The sequence below is a fragment of the Penicillium alfredii genome, assembly GCF_028826965.1.
Source record: "Penicillium alfredii strain IBT 34128 chromosome Unknown utg000004l_segment0_segment0, whole genome shotgun sequence".
Lineage (NCBI taxonomy): Eukaryota > Fungi > Ascomycota > Eurotiomycetes > Eurotiales > Aspergillaceae > Penicillium > Penicillium alfredii.
The window spans coordinates 4,078,294-4,105,786 of NW_026622701.1; the positions used below are offsets into that span (position 1 = coordinate 4,078,294).

At 50.4% G+C, this 27,493-nt stretch overlaps 11 protein-coding genes across 11 annotated transcripts; 5 read left to right on the top strand and 6 right to left on the bottom strand.

Moving 5' to 3' along the window:
• Positions 1–12: 12 nt before the first annotated feature.
• On the bottom strand, positions 13–1,349 carry NUU61_003223 (uncharacterized protein; the record flags this gene model as incomplete). Its single annotated transcript, XM_056653805.1, has 5 exons — positions 13–495; positions 603–673; positions 707–879; positions 943–1,095; positions 1,261–1,349. 5 exons carry the CDS (start codon positions 1,347–1,349, stop codon positions 13–15), a joined length of 969 nt encoding a protein of 322 aa, XP_056514872.1.
• Positions 1,350–2,198: 849 nt separating this feature from the next.
• On the bottom strand, positions 2,199–2,680 carry NUU61_003224 (uncharacterized protein; the record flags this gene model as incomplete). Its single annotated transcript, XM_056653806.1, has 2 exons — positions 2,199–2,565; positions 2,622–2,680. The coding sequence occupies 2 exons, from the start codon at positions 2,678–2,680 to the stop codon at positions 2,199–2,201; spliced, it is 426 nt and encodes a 141-aa protein (XP_056514873.1).
• Positions 2,681–6,239: 3,559 nt separating this feature from the next.
• NUU61_003225 (FMP48-like protein) lies at positions 6,240–7,397 on the top strand (the record flags this gene model as incomplete). Its single annotated transcript, XM_056653807.1, has 2 exons — positions 6,240–7,005; positions 7,099–7,397. The coding sequence occupies 2 exons, from the start codon at positions 6,240–6,242 to the stop codon at positions 7,395–7,397; spliced, it is 1,065 nt and encodes a 354-aa protein (XP_056514874.1).
• Positions 7,398–9,134: 1,737 nt separating this feature from the next.
• On the bottom strand, positions 9,135–9,425 carry NUU61_003226 (uncharacterized protein; the record flags this gene model as incomplete). Its single annotated transcript, XM_056653808.1, has 1 exon — positions 9,135–9,425. One exon carries the CDS (start codon positions 9,423–9,425, stop codon positions 9,135–9,137), a length of 291 nt encoding a protein of 96 aa, XP_056514875.1.
• A 1,062-nt stretch (positions 9,426–10,487) lies between these two features.
• On the top strand, positions 10,488–11,531 carry NUU61_003227 (YoaK family protein; the record flags this gene model as incomplete). Its single annotated transcript, XM_056653809.1, has 2 exons — positions 10,488–10,833; positions 10,897–11,531. The coding sequence occupies 2 exons, from the start codon at positions 10,488–10,490 to the stop codon at positions 11,529–11,531; spliced, it is 981 nt and encodes a 326-aa protein (XP_056514876.1).
• A 1,303-nt stretch (positions 11,532–12,834) lies between these two features.
• NUU61_003228 (bZIP transcription factor) lies at positions 12,835–14,172 on the top strand (the record flags this gene model as incomplete). The annotated part of the gene is made up of 2 exons (XM_056653810.1): positions 12,835–12,955; positions 13,037–14,172. The coding sequence occupies 2 exons, from the start codon at positions 12,835–12,837 to the stop codon at positions 14,170–14,172; spliced, it is 1,257 nt and encodes a 418-aa protein (XP_056514877.1).
• Positions 14,173–14,434: 262 nt separating this feature from the next.
• NUU61_003229 (putative copper resistance-associated P-type ATPase) lies at positions 14,435–18,256 on the bottom strand (the record flags this gene model as incomplete). The annotated part of the gene is made up of 1 exon (XM_056653811.1): positions 14,435–18,256. One exon carries the CDS (start codon positions 18,254–18,256, stop codon positions 14,435–14,437), a length of 3,822 nt encoding a protein of 1,273 aa, XP_056514878.1.
• A 1,204-nt stretch (positions 18,257–19,460) lies between these two features.
• On the top strand, positions 19,461–21,804 carry NUU61_003230 (transcription factor TFIIIB subunit BRF1; the record flags this gene model as incomplete). The annotated part of the gene is made up of 3 exons (XM_056653812.1): positions 19,461–19,878; positions 19,938–20,146; positions 20,200–21,804. 3 exons carry the CDS (start codon positions 19,461–19,463, stop codon positions 21,802–21,804), a joined length of 2,232 nt encoding a protein of 743 aa, XP_056514879.1.
• A 786-nt stretch (positions 21,805–22,590) lies between these two features.
• NUU61_003231 (sugar transporter-like protein) lies at positions 22,591–24,777 on the top strand (the record flags this gene model as incomplete). Its single annotated transcript, XM_056653813.1, has 10 exons — positions 22,591–22,875; positions 22,970–23,268; positions 23,359–23,561; positions 23,606–23,628; positions 23,698–23,713; positions 23,773–23,850; positions 23,904–24,044; positions 24,147–24,285; positions 24,357–24,486; positions 24,583–24,777. The coding sequence occupies 10 exons, from the start codon at positions 22,591–22,593 to the stop codon at positions 24,775–24,777; spliced, it is 1,509 nt and encodes a 502-aa protein (XP_056514880.1).
• A 309-nt stretch (positions 24,778–25,086) lies between these two features.
• Positions 25,087–25,471, bottom strand: NUU61_003232 (uncharacterized protein; the record flags this gene model as incomplete). Its single annotated transcript, XM_056653814.1, has 2 exons — positions 25,087–25,361; positions 25,450–25,471. The coding sequence occupies 2 exons, from the start codon at positions 25,469–25,471 to the stop codon at positions 25,087–25,089; spliced, it is 297 nt and encodes a 98-aa protein (XP_056514881.1).
• Positions 25,472–25,879: 408 nt separating this feature from the next.
• NUU61_003233 (uncharacterized protein) lies at positions 25,880–26,983 on the bottom strand (the record flags this gene model as incomplete). The annotated part of the gene is made up of 1 exon (XM_056653815.1): positions 25,880–26,983. The coding sequence occupies one exon, from the start codon at positions 26,981–26,983 to the stop codon at positions 25,880–25,882; it is 1,104 nt and encodes a 367-aa protein (XP_056514882.1).
• Between the last annotated feature and the right edge of the window lie 510 nt (positions 26,984–27,493).

Below are 27,493 nucleotides of genomic sequence, written 5' to 3' on the forward strand. Positions count from 1 at the left end.
TGTCGGTTTCTCTCAGTCAATATTCAGCGGTTTAGTGTTGACCGTCCACTGGTAGACATGTCCACTTTTATAGGTGAACGACATATTCAACGTCTGCTCATACCGGATGATGCCGCGGATATCGTTATGTTCAGCTTTCAACCCGTTACACGGAGTCTGATATACCGCACGCATCCAGTAGTTACCAGAGTCTTGGTTCGCCTCGACAACAATGTCGTATCGCTGACCCCAGGTGATAAGAACACTCTCGGTCTCGTAGGGCACGATGGGAACGAGATCGGTAGCAATCACAGTAAGCTTGTGGCCATCAATAGACAACTTCATCCAGCCGTCGATCCCGGAATCGATCAAGTGAATGCGGTATTTTTTTTTTGCCCTTTTGGAACACCGCTTCAGAGCGGCGCCCATTCCCCGTGCAGGCTGGGTCTTCTCCCAAGCATGAGAAGGTGTTGGTCCCGTTGATAAGACCGTTTTGGGAGATCCCGTTGAGACCGGCTGGTATTCCGCCATAACTATTTTCATCATCAGCAATAAGAACAAGTATTCGGGCTGATGAGTAAATAGATATGGGTTGCCTCATACATGGCTCTCTCGGACCACACCTTAAATGCGCTCTTATGAAACCAGTCCGTGATGAAGACAAGCCCTAAATCAATATCGTAGTCGGCCGTCGCTGGAGCATTGATCACGAGCGGTCAGTAGAGACCGTCGGCCATTTGAAGGCTGAAATGGGAGCGGTACCATGCAGTTCCGTATTGTGTGGTACGAAACTTATATGTGAATGCTTCGCCAGGGGCAATCAAACATTGGCTGACTCCGAAGGTTCCGTCGTATTGACTGGAACCGAGCTGTGTGATGCAGTGCCAGTGAACCGAGATGCTATTTCATGTTAGCTGCTATTGTCTTCATAGAAAGAACAGGGGGGGGGATGCAAATTCATACTCATTGTACTGCAACTCCTTGGTGACATGCACAACCAGCGTATCACCCCAGTCCACCTCGAGCGTAGGTCCCGGATAGCTGCCATTTGAAAACAAGCATCTGTCGCTCATAGCCACCTGGGGCAAGGGTGCGGTTCTGTACAGATAGCCAGTACTATACACATCAAACAGCGTTAGAGTTAAACATAATCAGCCAGCTCCTAATTGTGAATGCCAACAGTGTGCAGATGTCCATGGCCTTACCTCTCCGACAACGCCCGTATCGGGCCATTCTTTGGAGTAGTCTGTCGAAATATTATATGCATCCCAGCAGGATCACTATGTCGGAGTGTTCTTGCAGGAGCTGACCGCGGCAGGACCGATAATGCTCCTCAGGAGCAACTGTATCCACAACATCAAAAATGCCATATTGTGAAAAGGACGGATATCGAGAGAATTTGCGGACTCGCTTGGGATTAATGGCCATTGCTTCACCATCATACTCGGAAGCAAAAGCCCAGGTCACATCCACTTACGCAAGAAAATGGAGCTTCTTCTCCGATTTCTTGGCTCGCAGGAATCCTGACTCGATGTTAGGCTGATGAGCCTATTACCAAGTTAGGATGGTTCCCATGGAATATGGTGGCCAATTTCGTGTGCACCCACTTTGGTTGTTTAAAGAAATGGACATGAGAAAGGCCGATATTGTGCGTATTCCAGGGTAGTTCTGGAAATGTTTGAATTGCTGCTCTGCTTGTTCATTCGATCTACATGGAATCCTGCTTTGCAGGGTTAGCTTCAGGGGCCAACGGATCTCTCAGAAACAACACTGCTTTGCATCGACCAGAGCCTTGAAATGCGGAGATCGGCCCCAGTTTCAATCCATGATAGTACCCACGAGAGTTTCCTGGATTTCTCGTCTGAAGAAGGGATTTTAGCAGTAGCGATCCATGAAGCCTATAGTTACACCATTCCCTGTCAACCCAGGTCAGGTCTTTCAACACCACAGTATCAATGAACATGACATAGCTGAGAATAATCGTAAATTGAGTAGAAAGTGAAGTTGTTTCATGTCGCAGTAACAATTTCTATCATGGATATATGAGGCAGAACAGAGTACGCAAGATCGAAATAAGCCCGTAAAAAAAGAAAAGAAAAGCCAAAGCAAAAACCATAACAATCTTAAGAAACAATTTCAGCATGCACAAAAAAGTATCACCATGACTCCGTCTCTATGAGAATCCCTCTGGGTAGATACCGAATCATGCCCAGGGCAGCTTAGCGCTTCTCACTGGGCCGGTAGGATCCGCCATTGCCAGCAGTGTAGGCGGGAGGAGCGTCCCGTTCGGAGCTGGGCTGACTGTTATAGTCCCTCTTACGGGATGAACCACCGTAGGGCTGTTGCTGTTGATGGTAGCCCTGAGGGGGCCCTTGCCGGTAATTTTGTTGGCCGTTGAAGTCCATATCACGAGACGAGCCACCGTAGGGATGATGTTGCTGGTAGTAGCCCTGAGGAGGGCCTTGCTGGTAGTAGCCCTGAGGAGGGCCTTGCTGATAGTATCCCTGAGGAGGGCCTTGTTGATAGTAGCCCTGAGGAGGAGGGCCTTGCTGATAGGCGTGGCTGTTGTTGTTGTTGCTGCCGTCGCTGTATCGCTTGTTAGTGACTGTTATGACTCCGCTCTGGAGCGAGAAAATCTTTACCTTTTCTTGCCCATCTGGTAGCCGATGGCTCCAATAAGACCAGTGCGGAGAAGACCCATGATGGAGATTAAAGTTGGGAGTAATATGCAGATGCAAATGCAAATAGGGCTGATGAGATGTTTCTGGGAGAGATGATATTCGGGAAGATCAAGGAGGGAGGCACACGACGGCCTTTATAGCAACTGGTGCTGGTCCCTCCAATTTCACAGCCGGCATTATCATATACCGTAAAGATGGAACGCATAAATGCCTAAAATAGTAATATCGTGGTAAATAACAGCAAGCTGAAGAATTTAGCTATTAGCAAGTGGTAATATTAGTATATAATACAGTGATATACTTTTCTAGGGAATAGATCCATAGATGGCTTAGACGAGGCTTAGCAGAATTTTGGGAGTTTTGGGGGCAGAATCAAGCAATGGGGGCGTTGATAGGATTTATTCTTAGACTACGTGGGGCAAGCGTGAAGGCACGGCTCAGATATCTACTGAATTAGGATAATAGGATATGGACCCCACTCACTGGCTTCTTACTATTTTGGAAATAAGACTTGTAATGATGTTAAGCAGGGGCGATTTCCATAGCTTAGCTACATATATAATTTAAATAGTTTTACATGATACTTGTAAGCTTTAGAGATATACTATTCACTGTTGTTAAGATATTCGAATTCAAAAATTCACAGTGTCGCTAGACTTTTGGCACCCTTTATAAACCCCCCTCTCTCCTAGTAAACTTGCTGCGATTTATTGCATTACAATAGAACCTCTTACTTGGTCAACTAACGAATTGTGCATTTCAGACCTACGTGCTCCCGGGGATACTTCGTTCACTAACCCCATGATCTCCTAATCAGAGTTTGGAGGACTACTGGTGCCAGGGCAATTAGATAAGTTTACTCGAAGATCTACATGCTTGCTCTGAGCCAAGGACTAAATTGGAGAGACTTGCTCAGGATATAAGACAAAGAAATACTTCTCTCACCAATGAGTAAGCAATGGGTCATGAAAAGGATACGAATCACCAGGTTACTTAAGGGCTCTAGAAGAGTTACTCCTAGGAGCCGACCACACGCTCACAAAGGCCCACTAGATCCACGAATAGCTTTTTAGGCATTTAGAAGCTACCTTATTCGGGTTTAGTCATCTCACATCGCTAGTTATTCTCTAGGTTTCTAGGCACTCGAACCACATACCGACCCCTAATATCACTGTCTGAGGATTTGCCGGAGATAAATGATGTTACTACAAACCGGATATATACTTAAGCTCACTCTCTAGAAACAATTATTTTCATTCCTCTAGCTCTTGATAATCTATCTAAGAGCGGAAACCACCCTTATATACTATTATAAGTTTACCTTTGGTTTTTTTCTTGTGAGATATATCAACTAACCCTGATATAATTCTTTCGCTTACAATGACCCAGCCAACAAGTACAAGGACTCTCACTACGCAAGCCGCGAAAGCTGCAAAATACAGCGTCTATGCCGTTTTGAAGGTCATCCAAGTTACTGAGCGTACCACGTAGCCCTGGAGGCAGTGAGACTTTAATAAAGCTTTGTCATTAGTTTTCATCCGTTGAAAAGGGATCAGAGAGACTTGCATTAGAAACCGGCCGTTTAGATCCCCACAAGCTCAGTTCCCAAGTCCAGGGTTGTCTTCGGATGGAAATTTTGAGCAACCAACATACCTGTGGAAGATTCCAGAATACTTTACAAAGTGGACCGATCACTCCACTAAAGAATCTGCACGAATGGGGTTCCGGCTGCTTTGATATAGTCAGGGAGATAGAATTGCGACTTCTGGGCGCACGTCTATATACGTTACGATTTCTACTATAGATATAGCGATAGAAAAAAGTCCGCATGATATATGAAGTTCGAACCCCCAATCTTGGATCAACTATGTAAATAAGTCTCTACACTAGACTGTCTGCTTTACCTAAAAAACTTTTTTCAGACGAGTGGAGGGGAACTCGATCTTGGTTAGAGAATAAATTATTCTCCGCAGCGATTGAAACGAACCAAAGCAACATATGCATCAGGACAGACGCCCCGCCTCAGCCTCTTCACTGCGCTCTTCTTACTTATCCCTTGAGAAGAGTATCCAGGAAGAGTCCATAACGTAAATCCGGCATAACGCCCTGTTCTCCACACCCTGTGTCTTGCATGCCTCCACATTTACTCTGAAAATTAGGCTGTTACAGACGTCTCGGGCTCACCAATCCTAAAGGCCATGTCAATCCCCAGATTTATGTAAATATCATTGACCAAAGCTTGCGTTTTCCTTAGACCCCCCCCCCCCCCCCCCCCCACTCCTATTTCCCTCCTCCCCACAACCCCGTTCCAAGATGTGTGGGATTCCAATCCTAGTAATTTGTCTGATGTCACCATCTGATCAGGGTCCACCGGGGCTGCAGGTTTTAGCCCCACTATTTCACGACGCCAGGAACCAGAAAACCAGAAAGAGAAAGGAACCGAGCACGCTAAGCCCGCTAGATCACTATGCAGACGGTCCTTTTTCTCGAAGAGTATAGTAGACTATGTCTTTTTTAATTACTTGGTTGCTTGTTCTTGCCTTCGTCCGTGTCTCTTCTATCTTTTACTACTACGATTATTATTATTTAAAAAATGTTTCTTCTATTTATCCTCTTCTTCTAGCGATCTACGTCTAAGTATCCATCCTCTACTCTTTGAACACCATGTCAGCGGCCCCCGCCCCAAGCTAACTAAAGAAATCAGGGGCGGCCCCAGATGTTACATCATGTTATGTGTTATGGATATTTTCCATAGACATGCTGTATGTATATATCCATCCATCAATGGGGGGGATAAAGAAAAACAGTATTATAGAATGAAGGCTGGTGTCGAAATCATTGTAGTAGTAGTATACTGACATAGATTCCAGGTCCTCGGACAATCAATGCTTTAATGTCTATCTAAATCTTCTTTGATATCATTATATTCTGAGTTTTTTTTGGCTCGCTCGCTTACCAGTTTTTGAAGCAGAAAAGGCCCCCACTGCCCCCGTTGCCCCAAACCGAGGGTTCTGAGGATGGAGGTGATGGAGAAAAAAATTCTGCATTGTGAAAACCGCGTCAAGCATACTTGGACACGAACTAGTTCGGATTTCACTATGTGGTTTATTTCACAACTATCGCACTTGCTAGACGACGCGAAGAATAAAGTGGATTAGGGGGGGGTTCTCAACCCTGGAGATTGTACGCATCTTTCTCCACGCTAAAATCAGCTTAACAGGAACCATCCAGGCCCCACAGTTGCCCTGAATCCTTCGATGCAACATGGAGATGCTCCACTCGATATAGTTTCGCATGCTGATCGCTGCCCATTTATCTCGTTGTCCTTGCCCGAGCCGCTGATTTCCAGCCATATGTACACATTGATATGATTCTTCCACGGGTTGCCCCGTGGTAGCTCTTGTCAATCACGCACAGGTCGACTACGGGGCAAACCTCAAATTTTCACCAAACCTGTTTTCTTCTCTCTACTTCTGGGCACCCGCAATACAAAAAAGGGGGGGAACCTATTGTCATAAAATGCTGTCTGCTTGCTGATGCTTCACTCCCCCACCTCCCCATCCATCCTCCTCCACCACCATGCACCTTTTCAATTCCCGACTGGTATTATGGGGGATTTATTCCTTGCTCATTCCCCAAATCACCGCTATTCCGGTCCCGGAAGAGAATCTCGACCGTTCCCCAATTGACGCTGGGGGTGAACTGGTTCCAGGAGACTCCGACAATGGCTCGTCTTCTCTTGTTCGTCGTGCCGAAACCGCACCGCCCAGGAGCCGCTGTTATGATGAAGTTCAGAAACTCCGCGGCGTGCCCAAATATGTATTCCCTACTGACGGTGGGGACAGCGGAGAGCTGTCATTGAGGAGCAGACTGGGCGGGGGAGGTCAAGGAACAGTCTACGAAGCCCAAATGGTGCTCTACAGAAAGAACAGAGATGATTCCATACGCGACGTGGCAGTCAAGATATCAGGAGGAGGTCGCGATGTGGATCAGTCCCTCCTTGCCAACCGTATCCGCAGTGCTTATGTCTTGCCGAACCTGAAAATAGCATGGGAACCAGATCTGAAGCAATCGGTGGTGGCGATGCCCAAAGCCGATTACGATCTGCTCACAGCTCTATCACGAAACTATCGAATCAGCAAGAGCCGCGCGCTGCGGGATGTTGGACAGGGACTAGTCGACGCTCACGTTGCGGGCGTTGCTAATCGGGATGTGAAGCCCGAAAATGTGGTTTTCATAAATGGCAAGGCCAAAATAATTGATTGGGGTCATGCTTTGGATGTGGCTGCAGCAGAGGGGCATCGACAATACAGTGCTCCAGGGACACCCGGTTATAGCGCTCCAGGTAAGCCTCCCCCTTTCATCCTGTGGAGAAAGCATGAGCTAATCTGGATGGTGCTTAGAGTTATATCACAAGGTTACATATAGAGCCCCCTAGCGGATGCTTATTCGTTTACGATGATGTGGCTGGTTGCCGATCAATGGCAAGTTATGCAGGATCGTGCTACACACGACGACTTCTGGAAAGAAACATTGTCTCAAAGAACAAAAGAGGGAGTTCAAATTGGCCTGACTGCTGAGAAGATGGACGACCTTTTATATGATAAGTTTGATCGAGGCAAGAAATACTTGGCTCGCGAGAAGAGGAAGGTGATGAAATACGGGTTATGCAGGCAAGGAGAGCGTTGGAGAATGCCACAACTCCTCGCCGAATACCGTCGTGTTACCGGAACATAAAACCAGGGTGAGAAGGAACAGAAGAGAGAAGGAAACGATAATGATGTCAAATGTATCTAAGGGTCCTGAATCTCACAGCTAATGGGCTAAATGCAAGGAATGTTCATGGATCGAACTAGTATTTGAGACTCTATTTGAGATTCCAGGCGATATTAAGGACAAATGCCTTGAGGTAAAGGGGGATCACTTGAATGTTAGCAAAGGCTGGTGATTCTTATTCTGCTACACTCCTGCTACTATGCCCATGACTTGTACTCCTTGGATAGACTCCTAATTTCTGGCCACGAAAGTATCCACTTTTGGTATTGGAGCTTGGCTTTCGATTTTCCATGGGACATTCATGGACGCTCTCATTATTACACTGTTTTGGTCACTTCACACCGATCCACTCTGTCTATGATCCATGGTTGGGAATCAGGGGATATAGGTACTTCTCCCGAGAGAGGGAGTGGGAGAGTGACAGGACGTGTAGGAGTAAAATGATTAGAGCTAGGACAATCATGGTAATATTAGCTATAAAATGAAATAGCAGAGACAACCAGGGTATCCACCTTAGGAGGGAGGGAGGGAGGAATACCGCATTTGTGAGCAGTCAGGTTGGGGTAGTGCAGGATTTTGGAAAAGAGATCTAGATGCCTCACGGAGCCGTGTCTATTCGGTGGCTCAGCATGTTGTCCACAGTGATCCCTGGGTGTATCCAGCAGCTGAAATGACGGAGTCTCCAGGCAGCAGGTTATACATGAGGGCATCATACTGCACCTCCGGATAGTTTTCGTTATCATTGATGAGCAGCGCAACAGCCGCAGCCAGTATCAATCCGGAGTATGAAGTGATACCAAAAAGCGTGTCTACCGTGCGTCGGAAACAAACCGATCATGGACAAGTGCAGTCCGAGATCCCCGGGCCCGGCACATGGTGTCGACGCAGCAGATCCTCCACATGGGAGCAAAAAACCGGGTAGACCAATTCATGCCCATGTATGTAGGGTTAAGCCCTTGCACAGATCTGAGTGTAGATAAGAAAGAAATTTAAGTCATTTCTGTTATTAATGTCCACCCATTCCTGGGGGAAGTGGGTCGATATGGGGGATCGACAACCCGCCACACTAAACAGCTAACGGGGATAATGGGGGTTTTTTTCCTAGGCAGACATATCGGACATTCGCAAGTGCGACTGTCCCCGAGGCACGTCCATGGAATATCGGCGGAAGCCTGTCGGTCTTCAACCGTCGGGAGAGCAAAGGGGGCCAGTATGAGATGCCAAGGACATCACCCCCTTCGATGAAGCCATGAAGACTCTCTTCTCCACTTGCCCGAACCACCACTCGAGTCAAGTGCAATCTGCGGGGGTTTCCAGTCTTTCTTTGTCGGGGAGTGCAAGATCCATTACCCACTTGAGGGCAATGACGTTGCCAAACCCCGGGCGTCACTCGAAGTTGGAAATCCACGAGAGTGAGACACTCATGCGTGCAGCTGAAACACCCGAATGGCGAGCAGCAACTCGCAAGAATTTCTCGATGGAGCACAGAGAAAAGTGTCGGGGGAGTGGATATGGTTTGAACGGACTCGTATTCTTTTTCTAGCGGATTCTCAGCGGCTCAACCCTCCTAGCAGTTACTCAAATCCGCCCCTTAGGCCACCTTCCCCCACACACTCTCTGTCTCTGCCATGTCACCCATGGTCATCGGAAAAGTATTTCGAGCAATGCCTCCTTTACAATTGGGCCCAGGTCGCCCGATCATCGGGGGGCCGGGCCCTGGAACGGACGAGCTTGGCCCTTCGGCGTGTTGCCTTCCTCCAAGACTCGCCAAGGCTCCTGTTCCTCCGTGGGCTGCGTATGTGATGGACTCAGCCACGCTGCGGAGGGAGTCCCAGGCCAATAATCACAGCACATGGGGTGCGTATACCGGTTGCCCGTCAGGATTGCGTCTGAAACGATCTGGAGATCCAAGACCACGGTCTGTGTCGACACCGTTGGGTTGGAGATGGTGTCGATCCTATTATGGGTCCTGATAGGTTCCTTCGCCATATCGTCATATCGTCATTATCCCACGCAAGAGACGTTAGGGGTTCAACCCCACCACAGACGGGGGTTGCGAGCTCATGGTCTTCTTATCCTCCAGAGCTGTGCCAATAAGACCCACAGCCTCGTGTCGGTCAGGATGATTGAGATTGGGACGGACTCAAGAAATGATCCATCGTGTCTGACAGAGACCCATTGAGCTGCAGCCTCAAACACACTCACTCCCTCCCGGGGGGATTCCGCCTTGACGTCTAGGCTCCCACTCGGTGGAACAGCCTTGGCATAAAGTCTCCCGCCGAAACCTTGATAAGAATCCCTGCCTCTCCGTCGATCACTCTGATCCGGCCTTGGCTCACCCCCTATTCCTGAACGAGACCATGCTATCTGCCGAATCAGGGCCCCATTTGCCGTCCGATGAGGCGCTGCACTTGGCACATCCACCAATCTACCCTGGCGCCAATAGCTCTCTCTCCCCGGGGCTGGCCCGCCAAGCCTGGAGAAAACCACAGAACAGATGTCGTCAGCCTGTCAACGTCTGCCGATAAGTCAACACGCCGATTCGGGACACCCGCCAAGTCCCCGCCAAGGTCAATAGTAGCAAGTTTTCTTTCATTGGGCCGGAATGAGGATTGCCTTCAAACTTCTACATGCTGGCCATGCCTGTCGGGGATAACGACATGCCAGCCACATGGCTGCTAAAAGGATGAATGGGCAGAGAGGGCCTGGATTCGAAGGATTTGCCATTTGCGCCTGGCTCATGTCTTCCTGCAGGTGTCACCCCCTGCGCGTCTCTCTCTGACGAGGACTCAAAGCAACAACATGGAATACCAAGGAAGACCAGTGGAGACAACCCAAGAAGTCCAAGACGGCAACGAAAACTATCCGCTCGTAGATCCCTGCTGGGCGTCATTGTACACCACTCCTCCTCGCCATTGGTACCCGAGAAGTCTAGGTCTATAAGCCGAGTCAGGGACCATCTCATCCCGGGATCCGGTTCAAGATCTATCATTTAGTCCAGCAGTCTCAGTCTGGCCCCGTTGCCTTTCCCCCAAAAGAAATCAAAACGAAATGCACACTCCCAGGCGGTCTCTCTCTTCTGCCACCACGGAAAACAGTCCCGATAGCAAAATCCGGGACCCTCTAGACAGTCAATGCGAGACAGTTCATCAAATTCATGCCGGCGATGGTCCGCAAAGGACGCCTCGACCGGCAGAATATAGTACGGATGTATCTTTTGCAGACAACACAACTTCTATGGAAAAGCTATCGTGGCCGTCCCAGATGACAACATACTTTCTCGTTGAGCTGGACCCCAGACGTGCAGATATTATTCTGATTGTGTGTGGGTTCGTTAGCGGTCTCGTCGATGGCTTGTCTTTCAACGCATGGGGCAGTTTCTCGAGTATGCAAACAGGTATGTTGTCCACTGCCATGACCTAACTCTGGCACCTGTCGCCGGCTAACCAGAGACAAACAGGGAACACGGTGTTTATCGCCCTCGGTGTATCCGGCCAGCCTGAGTATCCAGCATTCCTGTGGGCCAAATCACTGATTGCGCTGGTGGTGTTCCTGCTCAGCAACGTGTTCTTCATCCACCTCTCGCGCGCACTCAACCCACTCCGACGATCGACCCTCATCCTCTCCTTTGGTCTACAGACAGCCGCGCTTATCGTCGCCGCCTCCGTGGTCCAGGCCGGCATCGTTAGCCCCAAGCCAGAAAACCCGCGCGCCCCGATCGAATGGATCCAAATTGTGCCCATCACGCTCATGGCTTTCCAAGCTGCCGGCCAGATCTGTGCCTCGCGCCTGTTGGCCTTCGATGAGATCCCAACCGTCGTGCTCACCACCCTCCTGTGCGACCTGCTGGTCGATACAAAGCTCTACACCAGACCCTGGTCGGCCAATCCCAAGCGGAACCGGAGGATCGCGGCATTCCTGGCCCTGTTTATGGGTGCCATGACGGCGGGTGGGCTGTCCAAGGCTGCCACTATGGCCAGCAGCTTGTGGCTGGCTGTGGCTTTGAAGGGCGCTATTACGTTATCGTGGTTTGTCTGGAAAGACACCTCTGGTGCGGTGAGACCGAAGACTGTCTTGGACGAGAGCCCGGTCTAGTTGTGTTTCGATATAACAAGTTTGTTTTGGGGTTCTGGCTTTTATTTCTTGTACTCGCCTTTTCCCTTTCATTTTTCATTTGAGCGTTTTGTGGTGCGTCTTGCATGATTCCATGTCCTGGAGATACTTACTCCTAGAGCCCTGCTTTTGTTGAGTCTGACGAGCAATAAAATTAAGATAGATTCTATGTAATGACTTTCCACTCATCACGGAGCAGCTTACGAGTATATATGCTTCTACTGCAGCCAAATGTATATTCTCTCTTAGTACGACAACCCCAAGTATCTCTGTTCTCTCTTTCGGTTAACTTTTTGGCCTCTTATTTCTCTTCCCGCCGAGTCATGCGCAACCGGGCAGGAAAAGAAAAAGATAAGACATTCAGCCCGCTCAAGCCGCATGGGCTTTACCAGCCAAGACGGCCCCTATTTGGCGGCATTCCTTCAACCTTGGGGGTTCATCGAACCAACTCCAACCTCGAGCTGCCCATACACAATTGAGTGTATGAATTTCTTGATCACCAGAATAAACTAACAGTTCCTCGGGTATTGTTTATAATTTCTATCACATACCTAGTAGGGCTGTCATGGATAACGTAAGCCATGGATAATCATGGTCCGTCAAGCGATATCACTATCATCGTCGGTGAGAAGAGGCAAGGGGCGCAACTGCATCACAGTCAACTCTCATCCTAATTGTACCCTCAATGGTCTATGTCTTGGTGATTCTATTTTCAAGCTTTCCCAAGCATGTCATGTAACAGAACTTTGGTTATAAACCCAGTGATAGTCAGAGATATCTTAATAATATAAAATTAAATTTTGTTAAGATAACTATAGAAACTAATTAGTAACTAATTGTAGTAATAGCTCTATAAAAATATAGTAAAAAAAAGTAAAACTATTAGATAATAATAGAAAAAGAAAGTGTGATCCCAGAGTGGGATACGCTACTATATATACTAGCGACCTACGGTGTCCTAACACCCATAGGACCTACTAAGGCCTAATTCTTAATTCTCGAAATTCTACTATATAAATACTATACATAGACCTCTTGAAATCTCGTTTAATTTACCTTATTCGGATTTCGTGCCGTAATGACATAGTAGACCGAAAGGTCTTCGTACCTACCCCGATAGGTATAGTGGCATATCGGTCGAGGCGAAGTCTTCTGCCAAGCTCAACCAGCGGGCGAAATATAAATCCGAGTCCGCTGTGGCGACCATAATACCCACTTCTGGCTTTCTGTCCCCACCAGCCCTTCCTTGTCCATACAAATCGCCTGATTATAAGCCATGCCTACAATGCTATCACATACCCGCCGAGTGATGCGGAGTGAAAGCGCCGAAAAAGAGAAACGAAAGCCGGTCCGCCGTGACCCAGAGAAGCGACGGCAACAGAATGCTCAAGCGCAAAGAAAGTACCGTAAGTGTAATGCTTTGTCATCGGCATGGGCCCATGGGCACCGGACTTTCCGGAAAGGTTGGGTACTAACCATTCGTACAGGAGAAAAGCTCCGTGGACGTCTGGATCATCTCGAGGCATTAGCAGCATCTACCGCGCACAGCGGCATTGAGAAAACACCGGCTGGGGGTACATGTCTATCTGAGGCAGTCCCCACGTATGCCTCATCCAGTACTGCATCCAGTAGCAGGACAGAAGGTCTCTACGTTTGTGATGCTCCGGAAGCCTCTGTTTTCAGTTTGTCTGCAGCAAACCCGCAAGAATATCAACCTTTTCCAGAGTCAGAGGGTACCTCATCAGCCCTAAGCATATGGGATTCAACAATACTGGACATTCCAGTCTCCGGCAACAGCTCATCAGCAACGAGTATATGGGACTCTATCCCACATATTGACCCTTCTCTTCTGATGTGCGAAAAACACAACAACAACAATAACAACAACAACAACAACTCTACTCCATCCCGGACAACCACCATCAAATGCGGTTGCTCCAGCCCCCACGTGCAAATGCAAACACAGACACGAGGGCCGGACCCTCTCAGTTATAACGAGGTCAAAATGATCAAATTTCTCCCCAGTGCAATGCCCGCAGATCCATATGCCAACAATCTCCGCATCGAATCTATTTGTACTGTATCTGCCCTCTATACAGTCGGAATGCACATCGGCCTCACCGAGGAGATGATGTGCGCCGATGAATCCCTCTCCCCCTTCTTCCGATTCAGCGCCGAAGCAATGGACGAAGCAATTAAAGCAACAATGATAGGCACCGTGAAGGCGATATTTAAGACCCTGAAACCAGATTTGAGGCCAAGCAGCAAGCAAATCACTGTCAAGCATCATCCGTACATCGATATTCTTCCATTTCCGACACTGCGGAACAGTCTCATTGCCCATCAAGATGAAATCGACGAGGATGAGTTCTTTCATGATATGCTTACGGGCTTAGTATGCTGGGGCGGTGCGGGTATCGGGAGGGATCGGAATGATTCAACTGGAGGTGCTTCGACGGGTACGCCATGGGATGCCCGTAGTTGGGAGGCGAAGGTGTGGTTTTTGAAGAAGTATTGGGCTTGGCTTGGTGGTGAAGATGGAGAACTTGTTCGGCAGAGCGAGTGGTGGCGCGGTATGCGAGGGGATGACATGCTGGACATGGAAGGACATGTCGAGATATAATATTCTAGAGTCTTTACGAAGCTTATATATTAAGTTATAGTTGTTTCCCTAGAACAAATACAGCTTGTCCTGGCGAGCTTCCTAATTCTCTACTATCAATTAATATAGGGGTGCATACTATAGCTAGCACACGATGCATTCGTTGTATTGAACGCCTGAAGGACTCATAACATGAAATGGCGGTCCACTATTAGGAAATTTCACATCCAATGAAAGTAAAGTACTAAGTACAGGAGACAAAATACAGGAGTCTTTGTGAGCCTTATTTCCCCAGCCGCACCATCTTCACGATGCTCTCTCGATCAACCCTGAGCGCCAGACTACTCAAGACAACTGAGATGCTACTCAGCGCCATTGCCAGCGCTGCCCATACGGGACTCAGCCTCCAATGCTCATTGACTGTGACCATTTCGCCACCAACCGTTTTCTGGTGGTGGTCACTGACAATAGGATAGAAGACGCCGGCTGCCACGGGCACCAAACAGAGGTTGTACACGACGGCCCAGCCGAAATTCATGCGGACGCGATTGAACACGCGCCGGCTGAGCAGGACCAGTTGCAGGATAGTGGAGAGGTCGGAGTTGAGGAGGATGAAGCTGGCCGAGTTGATGGCTACGTCGGAGCCGGAGGCCATGGCGATACTTACATCCGCAGCTGCCAGAGCTGGGGAGTCATTCACGCCATCGCCGACAAAGGCGACGATTGGACGTTTTGTGGACTGACGATGTGTTGTTCGCTTATCTTCTGAACTGGAGGTTGCTTCCTGGACTTGGCGCACAAAGCTGGCTTTCTCGCCGGGGAGAACGTTGGCCATGACGTTTGACCGAGCAATACCCAGCATATCTGCGACAGCATGAGCGGTTTTTTGGTTGTCGCCCGTGCACATGAAGACATCGACATGGCGCTTCTGGAGCTGCGAGATAACCTCGATGGCCTCTGATCTAATCGTGTCCGAGGTAGCAAAAACAATGACAGGCAAGAATTGAGATGGTTCGGGGGATTGCGGGTCAATATGGCGTAATGAAAGTATTGCAGTTGATTTTCCCGAGGACTGGAATTTCGAAAGAAGGTTGGAAACAAAGTATGTGTCCGTTTCAGTGGACAAAAGGCTGTGGAGAAGGCGCTCGTTGCCAATAGCGGCTTCGTATTGCTCGCTCTCGGAGCTGTTCCCAGACACGGTGAACGTTCCCCTCATGCCGTGTCCGGAAATCTCGTGAATGTCTGAAGAAAGGACTGGAACGGATTGCTGCTGTGATTTGCAGAATCCAGAAATTGCTTGTGCGATGGGGTGATTGCTTCTCTCTTCCATCTTCAGGGCGAGAGCCCATGCGACCTTCTCGAGCTCGGGGGCTTTCGTCAAGACCTCGTGCTCGGAAACCTTCAGGCTTCCTCCTTCGGTCAACGTACCCGTCTTATCAAAAACGATGGCATCAAGGCGGCTCGCTTCTTGAAAGGCTTCACCGCCCCCTTTGACCAAGATGCCATGCTTCGCGGCAAGACCTCCTCCAACAAACAGGGCCGTCGGAGCAGCGAGGGCTACGCCGCAGGGACAAGCCACTACAAACACTGCAATCGCAAACTCCAAACTCCAAAAGGTCCAACCACCGTGTGCAACGTCGAGATATTCAGCCGGAAGCATACCCGAGTGTCCAAGGGCAAGCCAGATGATGAAAGTGATAATAGCAACAAAAGTAATCGCCGGAACGAAATGCGACGTGAGCAGATCGGCGATTCGTTCGAGAGGCGCACGCTTGCTCTGTCCCTCGCGCACCACGGCGATAATCCGATCAAGCATGGATGATCCTCCGAGGTCGGTAATCCGGATCTGCACTGGCTGGCCAGCATTGACAGAGCCAGTGTAGACTTGGTCTCCCGCAATTTTCTTGACCGGTTTCGACTCTCCAGTCAAAGAGCTTTCATCAAATTGGCAAGAGGCGCTATCTACCACCACGCCGTCCGCAGGAGGCGATGCTCCATGAGGAATGCTGACAACATCACCAATCTCCAGAAGGTCAACAGGGGTTCGTTTTAATCCCTCGGCCCCGGTGTTCTCGGACGCACTGCCATCCAAGGCATTTGCGTTGTCAACCAACAACGCCTCGGAAGGCCGAAGCTTTCCCAGCGATGTAACTGCATCACCGGTTCGGGCTTTACTGTACGCTTCTAGGAACCGGCCAGCGAGAATGAACAGAGTCAAAAAGACAACCGAGTCGAAGTAAGTAGTGCTGTGCGCACTGGACTTGGTACCCACAACAGCATCGGCGATGAGCACAGCCAATGATGAAATATAGGCTACCGAGGTTCCTGCCGAGATCAGAAGATTCATGCTGCCAAAACGATAGAATCTTCGCAAAATGGGCACCCGACTCCCAGGCCGCCACAGGGCATAAATCTCTTTCATGGCGCGAACATGGAACACATCGGTGCCGTAGAGCATCACCGGCGTCGACATGATGAACAGTGCCCATTCGATGCGAGTCACGCTGCCGGACCACATGGTCTGCTCCAAAAACATTCGAATCGGGTTGTCAGAAGAAACGAGTGACATGAACACGATACCAATTATAAACGTGGGAATTGTTGCAGCAAAGACAAATAGTAACCGCGATAGCAGCCGGCGTCGTTCATGCAGCTGTATTTGCCGCGAGCGGTCTTCGATGCTGGGTGGATGGTAGATGCTGGCGCGGAAAGAGTCATTTGTCGCGTTGATGGTCGACAGTACCGAACGAATGGTGAGATTAGGTTGTTGGGGTATGTATGTGACTTTGATGACAGGGTTCTTCTCAGACAGCGGCTCCTCGACGATCATGTCCGGGAGCGACTTGAGGGTCCCCAGGACCTTTTCCGGGCAGTGATGACAGAACATCCCATCTACACGAATGGATACTGTTCTTGTTTGGACCGGGTCAGGAGTGCTGTTGCTTCCGATCAACGGATGAACACTATTGACGGCGGCATCGTATCCCAGGTCTTCAATCTTCTCCACAATCTTGTCGAGGTTGTCCCTCCCGCTGAACTCGATTCGCCCGCTATGCGAGAGTAGGCTTATTGAAACATCTTGGACGAAATTTAGCTCTTCCAGTCCTCGTGTGACTGCCCCGACACAAGATCCACAGGTCATGCCAGTTATCGCAATTTCGCTGGCATAGTTTGTCGGGGTTGGCTGAGGACTAGCAGCCTTGTGAACCGGGTGAACTTCGTCAAGTGAGGCTTCAAATCCAGTCTCTTCGATTTGTTCAACTACTTTGTCAATGTTTTCTCGAGGACCAGTGTAGCGCAGTGTGGCGCTGTTAGTGAGAAGATTGACCGTGATATTTGTGACGAATTCAAGCTGCTGCACTTCGCCAGTGATGCTGTTGACACAGGATGCACAGCTCATACCCCCAATGCTTACTCGCGCAGTAAACTCGTCCAAATTGAATGAAGGCGTTTGGGGGTTTTCGTTGAATCCAGTGGGTACTTGTGGCGGCAGAGAAGGGTCATGCTCAACGCGAACTTCAGAGGGGGCAACCGAAGCCAAATTGGGGTACACTGCATGCCCCGGTGGCGTTTCCAAACGCTTTGGGTCTTGGTCTTGATCTCGCTCGAGGCTCTCACTTGGTCTCCATAGAGTCTGCGGGGACTTCTCGGGCAAACATTCTGTTTCTGTATGAATGGAATGGCGAGAAAGATTCTCAGTTTCTTCCTTCCTGCAAGCATCACAGTTGGCAAGGTGTCGCTTCTCTCTGCTGGTTTGCAAGCGCTCCTTCAAATTGGAGGAGATACTAGAATAGGACGTGCGCGGCGTAGAGAATAAGGACGCACGAGAGTTCCAGGATGCAGTATCGAGATCGGCGATGACTACCCCTCTCTCATCGAAGGATGTTGCATGGTAAACCTCGAACGCGGCATGAATCAGCGCTGCAACGAGATCTGCCGGCCGCGCAGTACTCCCATGGACGACCCGCACCTCGTGAGTTAGGATCGAGACATCAATATCATGAACCATTGGAATCTCGGATAGGACTTCGGTGACATATGCCACACAGGATGAGCAATGTACATTGCTCACCCAGAATACGCTCCGGCGCGTATCGAGGTTCATATTGGGCCTCAGGGGGTTCCCTGAGGGACCGGACATGGTCGCACGAGATACTCCGGCTGTCACCCCAGATTGTGGATTCTGAAACAAGCAAAGATAGTCAGGGGAGCGGAGGGAACGTGCTGGTGTGATCGACTATTGCTCCGCTCAAAAGCACCGTGCGGGTAGCAACTGCTTGAAATACCAGCGATCCTCAGACTCGTCGGCGTCGACCGTTACACAACAAAAAGAGAGGGCTCAAAAAGAAATAGGATTGTCAGTGAAGTGTCTTATATCAAAAACAAAGAAGAAAAGAGAAGAAAGCGCCAGAATGGGCGAACCCGATGGCGATGCGACATTTGTGCGCGATCCAAACTACGCGCAAATGCCGCATTCCAGTCATCTGAGGCCATGACCCTCTGCAGTATGTCACTAGCCCATTAGCCCGGACTGGTCCAGGAATGGAGACTCAGCTTTGGTCTGATTCCACCTTGTCAATAGTCCAGATCAATAATGTCAAACGAAAATGTCCAAGCGTTGAGATGCAAGACAGAGACCCAGTGGCAAACGATTCCCTTCCGCTGAGTCAACCTAGGAGCAGATCACATGACCACCAACTTGGAAGAAAGGGACGTGGGAAAAAGAAATGTGAGGTCCAATTGGGTTTTACATGGGAGGAATGTGGGTGCTGATTGACAGACAGTTAATTCAACCAGCCATCACCACAAACGAAATATTCGAGGTTTTTCGTTGCCTGGATTGAACGCGGACCTGGGAGGATGTGATCCACGTGATCTCCCCACTGAGCCACCATCGCCTGCGATCGGCAACTTCACTCGCGACGAGTCCGCCCACCCCCATCGTCTCTTATCGGTTATCTTTTACTCCTTCATCATTCAGGAAACAGTGCCTTGATTTCTCTCTCCGATCCCTCTGCTCGAGTCGTGTGGATAGGAAGGGGAAGGAAACATCTTCAACAACCTGCTTGAAGCACCCTCGTCCCGATCCTCCAAAGTTATCACCGCCCGCGACCCCATCCGGCACTATTCTTTTTGTGCTTTTTTCCCCCATCCATCCTTATCGCAAACCCGCGCGACTGTGATGTCGTAGCACCGATCCAAGTCTTACTTCGGCTTCAATCTGAATATTTTGGGGGGTTCTGTCGTGGGGCAATCGACTGGATTCTTCGTTTCTTTACCTTGTCTGGACCTCCCCTCCTCCCGCCACCATGTCGACCTCGAAGCCCGGCGCTCGCCCCTCGGTCCCCTCTCGCGGACCCCGAGCTCCAGTCGGACGTCTGGCCAGCCTCAAACCTCCGAGTGCGACTCCAATCAAGCGTCCTCAGCCGATAGGACGTCCCCAGCCTCCACGGCCTACAACACATCCAAAGACCTCGAATTGTCCGAATCCTGGCTGTCCAGCACCGCAAATCGTCGAGGATGACGGTCAGAAGGTGTGTTCTGGCTGCGGTACTGTGATCAGTGAAGCAAATATTGTGTCCGAGGTCTCTTTCGGTGAAAACGCATCCGGCGCTGCTGTCGTCCAGGGAACGTTCGTGGGAGAAGACCAAACACATGTGCGCAGCTTCGGCCCTGGTTTCCAACGAGGCGGTGCCATGGAGAGTCGAGAAATGACCGAACAGAATGGTATGTGCTTCGGATGCTCTGATAGGAATTGATCTAGGCCCGAGCTAATTTCCCCCCAGGTAATCGATATATCAATCAGCTCTCGCGAGCCTTGAATATCCCTGACAGTGCAACCAAGGCTGCTGGTCAAGTCTTTAAACTTGCCGTCGGCCTGAATTTCATCCAAGGTCGCCGGACCAAAACTGTGGCGGCAGTCGCCCTGTATATCGCGTGCCGTCGCCAGGACGGCAATACAGTCATGCTGATCGATTTTGCTGATGTGCTGATGGTGAGTGGTTTCACCTTCCGAAATATCTGCAGACTCAACTGACTTTTATCTAGATCAATGTGTTCAAGCTTGGTCGAACCTACAAGGCGCTCCTCGACGAACTCCGTCTAGGTGGTAACGTCTTTCTGATGAATCCGATCGATCCTGAAAGCCTGATTTTCAGATTCGCCAAGCAGTTGGAATTTGGACAATCCGTGATGCAAGTGGCTAGTGAAGCCGTTCGGATTGTGCAGCGCATGAATCGTGACTGGATGACTACGGGTCGTCGCCCGGCCGGTGTGTGTGGTGCAGCCTTGATTCTTGCGGCACGTATGAACAACTTTCGACGAACCGTGCGGGAAGTTGTTTATGTCGTCAAGGTGACTGAAATTACGATCAGTCAACGTCTGAATGAGTTCAGCTCGACAGAGAGTGGCGAGCTGACTGTTGACCAATTTCGCTCCGTTCAATTGGAGAGCTCCCATGACCCTCCTTCGTTTACCCGTGCAAGAGAGGGCCGAAAACCATCTCGGGTCAAAAGGAAGGCGGCGGAGACTGCAGCAGAAATTGAAGACGATTCTCCCGAAGAGGGTGAAGCGGACTGGTCACAACCGCGGCGTGTCGACGCTGATGGGTTTGCCATTCCAAATCTGCCGATCGACCCAGCCCTGATAGAGGCAGGCCAGGGTCGACGGGCATCGATTTCCAAGGCTGTCAGCGAAGTCATCGAAGATACCGAGCAAGAGGCGACCAGGTCCAAGGGCAAAGGCAGGGGCGGGAAGCAACCGCCTCTGCCACCTCCGTCTGCGGAACAAGTTGCATCCGAAGAAGCTCTCGAGGATGAGATGAGGTCGATGCTAGCCAAAGGCTCCAACATGATCGATAGTGTCACTGAGCCACCGAAGAAGATGGTTTCCGACAGTACGGAAATCGATGAGGCTGAGTTTGAGGATGATCCCGAAGTTGCCCACTGCCTCCTCTCGCTCTCCGAAGTCGAAATCAAGGAGCGCATCTGGGTCCATGAGAACAAAGAGTATCTGCGCACGCAGCAGGCCAAGGCCCTGAAACGCGCGCTGGCCGAAGCCACTACAGGGCCGTCTTCCCGTAAGCCCCGCAAGCGCCGCCGAGGCCGGCTCGGCGACGTCACCTATCTCGAAGGGGACGGCGAAGATGGCGACGGCCGCAGTTCACGCGCATCCACCCCAGCCGAGGCAACGCGGCGTATGCTGGAGCGCCGCGGATACAGCAAGAAAATCAACTACTCACTCCTGGATACGCTGTACGGCGGGGAGGGCACCGACTCGGAGAAGGCGAAGGCGGAGAGTGTGAGTCGAAGCCAGAGCCGCAGCCAAAGCATTGCCTCGCGCCGTAGCGCCAGCATTGAGCCGGAAGCAATCTCTCGGCGCGCGCGGCGGGCAACTTCTTCGGATCCCAGCAAACCCCTCGGCGCTGGCATCACCGCGTCCCAACCTACTCCGCCTCCTACCGCACCCACTGCCACCCAGGAGCCGGCCAAAGAGACGCCACAGCTGGATGCAGATCCAGAAGATGGAGTTGATCCCGATGAGGATGAGGATGGTTATGACGATGACGGCGAGGAGGACCATGTGGACGATGCCTTCGCTGGAAACTATGCCTACGGTGATTATTACGACGAGGGAAGCGATTCTGATTATTAGACCATTCTTGATTATTTTTTTTTTCTTTTCTTTTCTTTTCTTTCTTTCAGTGGAGACACAGCGTGGAGTTCCAGGTGTGAGAACAGGTCTCATTCAACGCTGATCAATCAACCAAGAGAAATTGACAACTTGCCCAGGTGGGCCAGCTACATACAAGCACATCCTCTAGGTATTCACAATAAAATAAGAAGACGCTAATGAATCCTTGTTCTCCTTCGACTTATACTCTCATTTCCATCCCACTCGAGTCATCAACGCCACAGGGACCATTCAATCAGGCAATCCGAAGCGCCAGCCACGGGGGCCAAGTCCTGCCCTAAACAGCTAGCAAATATTCCCCAAGGAAATCAAGGCAACTCTTGCCACGAGATGATTGCTCGAGCATGTCATCCACTCATTTGCTCGGCTCGGCTCCTCCCCGACCCGCACAGTCCTCCCCGCATCCATCCCCGCAATCAGAAACATCGAGGATTGGTGGGATTTTCGTTCTCGAAAAATTGTTTCTTTCTTTCGCCGGTTTGTCCCACGGCGTAACTCCGATCCTTTCCCCCCTTTGTTACTGGCGGTTTGAGATACCGCATCGGGACAGCCATGAAGGATTCCCCCGGTGTAGATTGCGGGGCAGGAAGAGTCAGCTTTTTGTTTAAAATGGAGCAGTTAGCCCTGGGAAGAGAATAATGTGGGGTACGTATAGACCCTCCTGGTTCTCCACTCTTTTGTATAGCATAGCGATTCATATCCTTCATATCATTCCCTTTCTTCTTCTACGTACCGTGGCCGGCAACCATGGTCAAACTCGATATCTACGGCCGCGGGCTCCCGCTACGCATGGCCATCATGTTTACATGCCAATTGGCCTTTATCTTCTTCGGCTATGACCAAGGCGTGTTCTCGGGGATCGTGGGCAACGATGATTTCCTGGAGGTCGTCAGGCATCCGAGCGCCGGCATCCTGGGCATCATCGTATCCATCTACAATCTCGGTTGTTTCTCTGGCACGATCGTGTCGTTTCTGACGACGGATCGACTGGGGCCACGCAAGTCGATGTGGTTTGCCATGGGCTGGATTATTGTATGTGTTTTCTTTCCCTTCTTCTCTCATGCAAATATATAATTGTAAGCACTTTCAGAGGTGCATGCTAATACTCATAATTTGCACTGTCTAGGTCGGCGCAACCCTCCAAACTACCGCCTTCTCCAGGGCCCAGCTCCTAGTAGCGCGCTTCGTCACAGGCATCGGCACCGGCATCGAGACAACCACCGTGCCGGTATACCAGTCTGAGCTGTGCGAGGCCAAGAAGCGCGGCAAGTACGTATGCAGCGAGCCGCTCTTCGTGGGCGTGGGCATCGTCATCGCCTACTGGTTCGACTACGGGATGAGTTACGTCGACGGGGCGATTAGCTGGCGGCTGCCGGTGGCGTGCCAGATGATATTTGCGATTATGGTGATTTTGCTGGTATTTGGGTGAGTAATTCACAGAAATATATGCACTTCTTATCTATCTCTCTGGACGGGATACAACTGACTGTTGGGTTAATTATTGTGTTGCTACAGTCTGCCTGAAAGTCCCCGCTGGCTCTACCGCCACAACAGACCCGACGAGGCTCTCCAGGTCCTCTGTGATGTCTATGGCATGGGCCCCGATGACCACAAGGTTGTCATCGAGTCCGAGGGTATTCTCGAGGCCATCGAGCTGGAGACGCTGCATGGCGAGTACCGCTGGTCGCAGATCCTCAAGCGTGACGAGGTGCAAACGGGTCGGCGCGTGCTGCTGGCGTATGGGATACAGTTTATGAATCAGATGGGGGGATTAACCTGGTCGTGGTGAGTTCTGTCTGTTTTGTTTTTGATGTGTTGCCGGATATACCTCTAGGGCTAACGTGGGAAGCATAGTACTACGTCACTTCAGGTGAGACCCTAAAAACAAATCCATGTCACCCCTATCATTCCACGCTAACATGGTATTAGTTCTGCAATACAATGTCGGCCTAACCCGGAAACTAAGTCTCCTGCTCGGAGGAGTCATCCAGGTCATGTTTGTGATTGGTATGTTAGCCCTAACATTGAAAGTCGCCAGATTTCTATTTTCTTGTGGAAAGGCAAACTGACAATCACCGGGCAAGGCTCATTCTATCCCACATTCTTCTCCGACCGCTTCGGTCGTCGCAAGCCCATGATGTGGGGATCGTTCGGGCTGTTCTTTTCGATGATGATGATATCAATCCTGCTCTCGTTTAAGGGTAAGTATATCTCTCGCCGGTTACAATTAAATTTTGTTATTTGGTCATTCGTATACATACATGGACATGGGCGAACAACTAACCCAACTATCTGATTACCAGGGACCTCCGTCGAGAAACCAACCGCCTCAGCCTCCGTCGCCTTCTTCTTCCTCTTCATGCTTATCTTCGGCGCCTCGGTCAATTGCATTCCCTGGGTGTATGGGCCGGAGATTCTTCCGCTGCACGTACGAGCGAAGGGGTGGGTTTACATCCTTATATCCTTAGTCTACAAATTCATCTCAACATGATGCTTACTTGCAAGAAAAAAAGACAAGCAATCGGCATCTCGGCCAACTGGCTCTGGAACTTCTTCGTGGTGATGATCACGCCAACCCTCATCCAAAATCTCGCCTGGAAAGGGTATTTGATTTTCATGTGCTTGAATATGTCTTTTGTTCCGGTGAGTATCTTATTTCTTTCCTTTTTTTTCATTATTCTTCCCTCTAATGTCGAGTTTTTGAACTATGTACATTGCGTGCTCATCTAACGCTATCAGATCGTCTACTTCTTCTACCCCGAAACCGCAAACCTCACCCTCGAAGAAATCGACTTCCTTTTCACAGACCGCGCCAGACACCCTTCTCTCCATTCTAGGGTCAGATCCGGCACAGAAGCAGGTCTTAAGGGAGCGGATGTGGATGGGGCGGGTGTTCTTTCGGAGGATGTGCGGGAGGATCATGCAAAGGAATGACCTTGCACAGAATCTGTATACACACACAAATCTATATATATTATTATTTACTCAAGGAATATTTCGAGATAACATAGCGAGAGAGAGAGAGAGAGAGAGAGGATATGTTCGTCTGAATATACACAGCTCGCGATACCAGATTTTTCACCTATGAGTTTGTGCTAGGAAAAGCAGCAAGGCGAGCATTAGATATGGAGGTATTGGTCTGGTCTGGGTTCGAAGGACAAATCAAGCAGAACACTCGGCAAGGCATTAGTATGTTTCAAGTAAATCAGCCGGGAAAGAACTGTTGCTTTTTTTTTGTATTAGCTAGAGACCCTCCAAAAAGGGCCAGTTCCTTCGAGCAGAGCCCAGGGGTACGTTATTCTCCGCCATTTCTTTCATATACCTCCCAAACATCGTTCTGTTCAGCCGCTGGACCTCGTCAAAGTCATCCTCTGGGGATACCCAGCCATCTGCGTCTGTGCTGAGATACTCAGCTGCAAAGTCCCGAATTTCGTGCCAACCCCAATACTCCTTGTATTCTCGCTCGATTGCTAACAGTTCCTCGGCAGTGAAGGATACCGAACAATCCCCGGTGAGCCCTGGGGTATTCTTCCATGACTGGAAGAATCCGGAGAGACACGCGCGCACGGCCACTGTGCCTTTCTTACTGGCTTCCCCGCAACGTACTTAATTCATACTTTTGATTCATTGAAAAAATCGTAAATAGACATAAGTAGACATCACAGAAGAAAATACATGCAGAAAACACAACAAAAAAAAAAACTCCAACAGTTACGACGCCAAAACCTAACCCAACCCCCATATAAGGGAAAAAAAAAACCACCATGCCCATAAAAGCCTACCAAGGGCGAGGACCTGACCGTAGCTGCCGAACTGGATCAGTTAGGCACACGTGAGTGAAACCAAAAGAAAAGAAAAACTAGAAGAAGCAGTAAAAAAAAAAGAACGACAGTAGACGAAAATCAACCGAAATGGTGGGATGCGGAGGCGATCGGACGGCGGAATGTCGTAGCTGGTGAATAGCTAATGTCGAGTGTGTCGATCGAGTGGTTCCCGGGGTGTTGTGTGGTGATGAGAGGAATCGTTCTTGAGGAAGTTACGAGTCAATTTCCATTCCCATTCCTACGCCTTCGCTCAGTCCCATGCCAGCATCAATGCCGGTGGGAATTTGCGATTGATCCGGCAGGGCTTGTTGGAGGAGCGGCACGCCCTGGTCGGCAGAGGGGGTGAACGGGTTGGAGGCGGGTGGCGTGTCGGATCGATCGGCGGCGAGCAAGGGGGCACCCTCGAGGACAACGGGGTTGCAGCGCAGGTTCTGCAGGCAAATCTCCCAGGAAGAGGCCACGAGCTGGGCTTGGGTAAGGTCCTCGCTGAATAAATAGAAGGCGGGCAGAGGCGCCGACACCGGCGTAGCGGCCACCAGATACGCGTTCAACGCGCGGCTCTTCATGAAGATCTGCGAGTCGCGCAGGTGGGTCGCGTACTGGTTGTTGATGTACTTGGTCCAGCCACGAACCGCGGGGGCCATGTCGTCGTCGGTGGGAATGCGCTGCCAGCTAATACCAAGGAGGCGGGTCGCGTCGTCGATGAGGGGTTCGGCGGGTGGCGAGGGTCCGGTATGGGCGTCGGAGTTGGACCCATTGAGGCGTTGGTGCATCGAGGAGAGTGCAATGTCATCCAGGCCCGGGGCAGACTGGTCCAACCGCTGGGACTTGCGGCTGAGATCGGCGGCATCGGAGAGTAGCGCATTTGATCGCGACGAGACGGGAGCCGCCGGTTGCGATTCGGTCTTTTCTTCGTACCATGTACCGGTCTGGCTCTCGGCAGAGATGGCGAGTCCCGTGCGTGGATTCAAAAGTACCATTCCCTCTCCATAAATGGGTTCTTCCTTGGGGGCGGGGGCTGATGCCGGTGCCGCGGGCGCGCCGGGGGCGAGGGCCTCTTCGAAGGCGGCTTCGTCACGCGACCTCTTCCGGGAGGGCTTGGGCGCGGCAGGGACGGACGAATCGAAAGTTGATGGGGCAGGCTGTGTCGAACCGGCGTTGGCAAGGACGGAGCTGGGGCTTGCTGGGTAGCCATGGAAGCTCCCGGGGGTATTCAGCAGCGACTGGGCAGGGAACTGAGCGAAAGCGTGTTCCTGGGGAGGAGAAAGGACCATAGTAGGACCGTCGGAAAGGCGATTGAGGATCATTGGACACATTGTTGGTGGGTGTCCCCGGTAGATGAGGGAGACTGTGCTGTTGGGTTAGATGAGCAGTGCACTATAAGCTACAACCTGTAGATCACGCCCAAGACACGGCAGAATAAACGTCGATAGAAGGCGATATCGAAGATGAAAGGACGAAGAAAGAGAAGAAGACAAAAGATCCAATTGAGAGGATGAAAATTGGGGGAAGATGAGAGAGAAGACAGGGAAAGAGGAAAGTCGGAAGAAAGAAAGTGAAGAGAGCGAACGAGTGGAGGGCCGATGCAGTGGATCTGACGATGCGATCAAATGCGGAGTCACTGTACCATACGGTAAGATTCCCAGGAGCAAAGTTCCGATTGGTGGGTGGTGGTATTGACGGTATTGCCCCATACGCTGCAATTCGCCCTTCGGCTGACGTGGGACCTTCCCTGAAGACTGGAATCCAACGGACAATCTATTGGAATACTATCAAGACACGAAGGTTAAAGAAATCAAGAGCCCAAAGGCAAACACCAGAGCTTG